At 47.2% G+C, this 7,457-nt stretch overlaps 1 protein-coding gene across 2 annotated transcripts in view; it reads right to left on the reverse strand.

The window, feature by feature from the left end:
• LOC137365571 (phosphoribosyl pyrophosphate synthase-associated protein 1) overlaps positions 1-6,151 on the reverse strand; it is a 60,042-nt gene extending 53,891 nt beyond the window's left edge. For both annotated transcript variants that reach the window (XM_068027948.1, XM_068027947.1), the window contains exon 1: positions 6,045-6,151. In XM_068027948.1, coding sequence (XP_067884049.1) covers positions 6,045-6,127 — 83 coding nt within the window. In that variant the 5' untranslated portion in view covers positions 6,128-6,151. The remainder of the gene's footprint in view (positions 1-6,044) is intronic.
• Positions 6,152-7,457: the final 1,306 nt, after the last annotated feature.

Raw genomic sequence — 7,457 nt, forward strand, 5'->3', positions numbered from 1 at the left:
AAATTGGCATAGGGCAAATAAGATTAGAGAAATGAAGGTGTGGTAGAAGTGGGTTTCATTTCATGGGACACTGGCACCAGTACTGGTGGCTGTACCGTTGGGACGGTCTACACCTGAACCGTGCTGGAGCCGGTGTTCTAGCGAGTCGCATAACTAGGGAAGTAGAGAGTGAGTTTTAAACTGAATAATGGGGGCAAGGATCAAATTTTGGAAGATGTGGTAAGTCAAGGAGTAGAGACAAAGCAAGAGAGAAAGGTATTAATATGGGAAATGATAAACAGACTGACAGGAAGGGACAGAGCATACAAATCTAAGAGTAAATCAACAGATAAAGCTACAGGTTACAAAAATAATAAAAGGACAAAGCTAAAGGTGCTATATCTGAATGCATGTAGCATTCAAAACAAAACAGATGAACTGAGCGCAAATAGAAATAAATAAGTACGATCTGATAGTCATTACAGAGACATGGCTGTAGGACGACAGATTGGGACCTGAATATTGAAGGGTACATGGCATTTAGGAAGGACAGGAAGCTAGGAAAAGGTGGAGGGGTAGCTCTGTTAATTAAATGATGGTATTAGTGCAATAGAGAGGATTGACCCAAGTTCAGGAAATCAGGATGTCGAAGCAGTTTGGGTAGAGATGAGAAATCATAAAGGCAAGAAGTCACTTGTGGGAGTGGTGTACAGGCCACCTAACATTAACCACACTGTGGGATGGGGTATAAAGGAAAAAATAATGACAGCGATAATTATGAGGGATTTTAACCTACATACAGACTGGAAAAATTAGATGGGCAGAGGTAGCCTAGATGAGGAGTACATAGAATGTTTGAGATAATTTCTTGGAACAATGCATTCTGGAGCCAGAGAGCAGGCTATACTAGACCTGGTATTGTGCAACGAGTTAGGATTAATTAATGACCTCATAGTTAAAGTGCCCCTAAGTAGCAGAGATCATATGACTGAATGTTACGTTCAGTTTGAGGGAGAGAAGAGTCAGTCCAAGACGAGTACTTTAAACTTAAATAAGGGCAATTATGAGGGCATGAAAGCAGAGCTAAAGCGAACTGACAATTCGGGTTAAGGGACAGGTCAATAGAGATGCAGTGGCAAACAGTTCAGAATAACATTTCAACGAGAAAGAAAAATTCCAAGGCAGGGATCCACCATCTGTGGTTAACTAAAAAAATTAAAGATAGCATCAAACTTAAAGAAAAAGCCTATAATGGGGCAAAGATGGGAGGCAAGTCAGAAGATTGGACAGAATATAAAAAACAGCAAGGAATGACTAAAATCTAGATAAGGAATGCAAAATTAGAGTACGAGAGAAAGCTAGCTAGAAAGATAATGACAGATACAAAGAACAAAGAACAGTACAGCACAGGAACAGGCCATTCGGCCCTCCAAGCCTGCGCCGATCTTGATGCCTGCCGAAACTAAAACCTTCTGCACTTCCAGGGTCTGTATCCCTCTATTCCCATCCTATTCATGTATTTGACAAGATGCCTCTTAAACGTCTCTATGGTACCCGCTTCCACCACCTCCCCCGGCAACAAGTTCCAGGCACTCACCACCCTCTGTGTAAAGAACTTGCCTCGCACATCCCCTCTAAACTTTGCCCCTCTCACCGTAAACCTATGCCCCCTAGTAACTGACTCCTCCACCCTGGGAAAAAGCTTCTGACTATCCACTCTGTCCATGCCGCTCATAACTTTGTAAACCTCTATCATGTCGCCCCTCCACCTCCGTCGTTCCAGTGAAAACAATCCGAGTTTATCCAACCTCTCCTCATAGCGAAGGCCCTCCAGACCAGGCAACATCCTGGTAAACCTCTTCTGTACCCTCTCCAAAGCCTCCACTTCCTTCTGGCAGTGTGGCGACCAGAATTGCACGCAATATTCTAAGTATGGCCTAACTAAGGTTCTGTACAGCTGCAGCATGACTTGCCAATTTTTATACTCTATGCCCCGACCGATGAAGGCAAGCATGCCGTATGCCTTCTTGACTACCTTATCCACCTGCATTGCCACTTTCAGGTGACCTGTGGACCTGTACGCACAGATCTCTCTGCCTGTCAATACTCCTAAGGGTTCTGCCATTTACTGTATACTTCCCACCTGTATTAGACCTTCCAAAATGCATCACCTCACATTTGTCTGGATTAAACTCCATCTGCCATTTCTCCGCCCAAGTCTCCAACCGATCTATATCCTGCTGTATCCTCTGACAATCCTCATCACTGTCCGCAACTCCACCAACCTTTGTGTCGTCCACAAACTTACTAATCAGACCAGTTACATTTTCCTCCAAATCATTTATATATACTACAAAGAGCAAAGGTCCCAGCACTGATCCCTGCGGAACACCACTAGTCACATCCCTCCATTCAGAAAAACACCCTTCCACTGCTACCCTCTGTCTTCTGTGACCGAGCCAGTTCTGTATCCATCTTGCCAGCTCCCCTCTGATCCCATGTGACTTCACCTTTTGTATCAGTCTGCCATGAGGGACCTTGTCAAAGGCTTTACTGAAGTCCATATAGATAACATTCACTGCCCTTCCTTCATCAATCATCTTTGTCACTTCCTCAAAATACTCAATCAAATCAGATAGTAAGAGCTTCTTGAAGATATTTAAGAAAAGAGTTAATAAAGTGAGTCTGGGGAATTAGTAAGATAATGAGATGACAGATGAATTGAACAGATATTTTGCATCGGTCTTCACTATTGAGGATACAAGTAACATCCCAGTATCAGCTGTAAGTCAGGAAATGGAAGAGAGGGAGGACCTCAAAAAATTACAATCACCAGGGAAGTGGTACTGAACAAATTGTTGGAGCTGTGGGCTGACAAGTCCCTGGGTCCTGATGGACTTCGTCCTAAGGTGTTAAAAGAAGTGGCTGAGATAGTTGATGCATTAGTTTTAATTTTCCAAAATTCCCTAGATTCAGGGAAGGTTCCTTTAGATTGGAAAATAGTGAATGTAACTCCTTTATTCAAAAAGGGAGGGAGACAAAAAGCAGGAAACTGCAGGCCAGTTAGCTTAACATCTGTCTTAGGGAAAATATTAGAAGATATTAAAGACGTTATAGCAGGGCATTTAGAAAAATTCAAGGTAATCAGGCAGAGTCAATCTGGATTTGTGAAAGGGAAATTATGTTTAACCAATTTATTGGAGTTCTTTGAGGGAGTTACATGTGCAGTGGATAAAGGGGAACCGGTGGATGTACTGTACTTAGATTTCCAGAAGGCATTTGAGAAGGTGACACATCAAAGGTTATTGCAGAAAATAAAGTGCTGTAGGGGAAGAAAATGGTGTAGGGGGTAACATTTTGGCATGGATAGAAGATTGGCTAGCTAACAGCAAACAGAGAGTAGGCATAAATGGGTCATTTTCTGGTTGGCAAGATGTAGCGAGTGGTGTGTCACAGGGATTGTGCTGGGGCCTCAACTTTTTATAATTTATATAAATGAGTTCGATGAAGGGACCGAACGTACGGTTGCTAAATTTGCTGATGACACAAAGATAGGTAGGAAAGTAACTTGTGAAGAGGACATAAGGAGGCTACAAAGTGATATGGATAGGTTAAGTGAGTGGGCAAAGATCTGTCACATGGAGTATAATGTGGGAAAATGTGAAATTGTCCATTTTGGCAGCAAGAATAAAAAAAGCATATTATCTAAATGGTGACAGATTTCAGAGCTGAGATGCAGAGGGATCTGGGTGTCCTAGTGCATGAATCGCAAAAGGTTAGTATGCAGGTACAGCACGTAATTAGGAAAGCTAATAGAATGTTATCATTTATTGCACGGGGAATTGAATACAAAAAGTAGGGAGGTTATGCTTCAGCTATACAGGGCATTGGTGAGACCACATCTGGAGTACTGGCCTCCTTATTTAAGGAAGGATATAAATGCATTGGAGGCAGTATAGAGAAGGTTTAATAGACTAATACCTTGAATGGGTATCTGCTGGAACTTAGAAGAGTGAGAGGCAACTTGATTGAAACACGATGTTGAGGGGTCTTGACAGGGTGGATGTGGAAAGGATGTTTCCCCTTGTAGGAGAATCGCAAACTAGGGGTCGCTGTTTAAAAATAAGGGGTCGCCCATTTAAGACAGAGATGAGGAGAAAGCTTTTCTCTCAGAGGGTCGTGAGTCTTTGGAATTCTCTTCCTCAAAAGGCAGTGGAAGCAGAGTCTTTGACTATTTTTAAGGCAGAGGTAGATAGATTCTTGATAAGCAAAGGAGTGGAAGGTTATTGGGGGGGGGAGGGGGGGAGGGGGGGGGAGGGGAAAAAGGTGGAAATGTGGAGTAATCAGTGCAGCCATTAACTTTATGAATGGCAGAGCAAGCCCGAGGGGTCAAGTGGCCTCCTCCTGCTCCTAATTCGCATGAGAGAGATGTTCAAAATCATGAGGGGTCTTGAAAGGCTAGATAGGGAGCAAGTGTCCCCATTGCCTGAAGGATCCAGAACCAGAGGACACTGATTTAGGTGATTGGCCAAAGCAGCAATGGTGACATGAGGAAAAACTTTTTTCTTTTTTATAAAAACATAGCGAGTAGTTAGGATCTGGAATGCATCGCCCGAGTGTGTGGAGGAGGCAGATTCAATCGAGGCATTCAAGAGGGAACGGGAGATTTGTTAGAGGAGAAAAAAATTTGCAGGGCTATGAGAAAAAGGCAGGAGAGTGGGACTGAGTGAGTTGCTCTTGCAGAGAGCCACACGGATACAACAGGCCAAATAGCCTCTTCCTGTGCACTAACCATTCTATGAATATGTGTGTGACTGAAAGAGCAAGCCAGAGGCTGGGTATTCGGTGGTGAATGATTCACCTCCTGACTCCCCAATGCTTGTCCACCATCTACAAGGCACAAGAGTGTGATGGATTACTCCCTGCTGCTGTGAATGGGTGCAGCTCCAACAATACTCAAGAAGCTAGTCACCATCCAGGACAAAGCAACCGTGTGATCAGAACCCTATCCACCACCGGCGCTGCAGTATGTACCATCCACAAGATGCACAATAGCACTCACCAATGTTTCTTCAACAGCAGCTCCCAAATCTGTGACCTCTACCAACTTGAAGGATAAGGGCAGCAATTGCACAGGCCCACTGCCTCAAAGTCACATACCATCCTGACTTGGATTATATATTGCTGTTCTTTCACTGTCCCTGCGTCAAAATCTTGGAACTCTATCCCTAACAGCCTGTGGGTGTACCTACACAATATGAACATCAGCAGTTCAAGAAGGCAGCTCCCCACCACCTTTTTAAGGCAATAAATGCTGGCCTTGTGACACTGACATCCAGAGAATGACTGAGAAAAAGACCTCAATAGTCTGGGTAGGCCACCTCTACCATGAAGGATGAAAGATACCCTTCCTGCTGACATAGGATATTGAACAAGAATAAACTGAAGTACAATTTTTATATTTTGTCCTAGATCATCTCTCATCAGAATACAATTTCCCTCTATAAAATTCAGGGTAACCTATAAAGTTATACAGCTGTTGAACCGCTAGTTTTAAGCATATCACTTCAGAATGGACGCAAGAGGTCATGGAGAGCACGCAGACATAATTCACTAAGTTGTTACCAGGCATGAAAGACCTATTTATGAGGAGCAATGTGGGAAACTAGGACTGTCTCACTACAAAAAGAGTTAGATCAGATAAGCTGTACAAATTATCAGACTTTTACTGGTCAGTTAGTTGGCAACCATGGGTCAATCATCTGAGAACACCAAAACAGCAGAGGAGTTACGGGAATATATTTATAGGCAAGGGATTGTCAGGAAGTCCTCCCACAAACAGTAGGGGAAGCTGAATCCACAATAAACATTGGAAGGAAAGTGTATAAATAATTAAAACAGAATATGAAAAGGTGCAGGATTAGGCAGCCACAAGAGTGGCTATACACAAAGGTCCCGATGCTCAACATGTGAGACACACATTACTGTATTGTAAGGTACTGTACAGAGTGAAGGGTTATGCCATGTTCAATTTACAAAGTGCCAGAAATGATGGGGCTACTTACTCTGTAATTCGCTTGGCTAATTCAGTGCAGGCTGCATTGGAATTGGCTGAGAATACACGGTAACCACCTTTTGCCACATTCATCTTTGGAGACTGGTACAAGTTCCTCAATACTGAAGAAAACATGAGAGACAGAGTGTGAGACAGAGTCTAGACAGCAGGGGGGGGGTGGGGAGAGAGAGAAAGAGGGGGGGTGGGGAGAGAAAGAGGGGGGGTGGGGAGAGAAAGAGGGGGGGTGGGGAGAGAAAGAGGGGGGGTGGGGAGAGAAAGAGGGGGGGTGGGGAGAGAAAGAGGGGGGGTGGGGAGAGAAAGAGGGGGGGTGGGGAGAGAAAGAGGGGGGGTGGGGAGAGAAAGAGGGGGGGTGGGGAGAGAAAGAGGGGGGGTGGGGAGAGAAAGAGGGGGGGTGGGGAGAGAAAGAGGGGGGGTGGGGAGAGAAAGAGGGGGGGTGGGGAGAGAAAGAGGGGGGGTGGGGAGAGAAAGAGGGGGGGTGGGGAGAGAAAGAGGGGGGGTGGGGAGAGAAAGAGGGGGGGTGGGGAGAGAAAGAGGGGGGGTGGGGAGAGAAAGAGGGGGGGGGGGAGAAGGGGGGTGGGGAGAGAAAGAGGGGGGGTGGGGAGAGAAAGAGGGGGGGTGGGGAGAGAAAGAGGGGGGGTGGGGAGAGAAAGAGGGGGGGTGGGGAGAGAAAGAGGGGGGGTGGGGAGAGAAAGAGGGGGGTGGGGAGAGAAAGAGGGGGGGTGGGGAGAGAAAGAGGGGGGGTGGGGAGAGAAAGAGGGGGGGTGGGGAGAGAAAGAGGGGGGGTGGGGAGAGAAAGAGGGGGGGTGGGGAGAGAAGAGGGGGGGTGGGGAGAGAAAGAGGGGGGGTGGGGAGAGAAAGAGGGGGGGTGGGGAGAGAAAGAGGGGGGGTGGGGAGAGAAAGAGGGGGGGTGGGGAGAGAAAGAGGGGGGGTGGGGAGAGAAAGAGGGGGGGTGGGGAGAGAAAGAGGGGGGGTGGGGAGAGAAAGAGGGGGGGTGGGGAGAGAAAGAGGGGGGGTGGGGAGAGAAAGAGGGGGGGTGGGGAGAGAAAGAGGGGGGGTGGGGAGAGAAAGAGGGGGGGTGGGGAGAGAAAGAGGGGGGGTGGGGAGAGAAAGAGGGGGGGTGGGGAGAGAAGAGGGGGGGTGGGGAGAGAAAGAGGGGGGGGTGGGGAGAGAAAGAGGGGGGGTGGGGAGAGAAAGAGGGGGGGTGGGGAGAGAAAGAGGGGGGGTGGGGAGAGAAAGAGGGGGGGTGGGGAGAGAAAGAGGGGGGGGTGGGGAGAGAAAGAGGGGGGGGTGGGGAGAGAAAGAGGGGGGGGTGGGGAGAGAAAGAGGGGGGTGGGGAGAGAAAGAGGGGGGGTGGGGAGAGAAAGAGGGGGGGTGGGGAGAGAAAGAGGGGGGGTGGGGAGAG

Source organism: Heterodontus francisci, unplaced genomic scaffold (assembly GCF_036365525.1).
Source record: "Heterodontus francisci isolate sHetFra1 unplaced genomic scaffold, sHetFra1.hap1 HAP1_SCAFFOLD_405, whole genome shotgun sequence".
In the NCBI taxonomy this organism is placed as follows: domain Eukaryota; kingdom Metazoa; phylum Chordata; class Chondrichthyes; order Heterodontiformes; family Heterodontidae; genus Heterodontus; species Heterodontus francisci.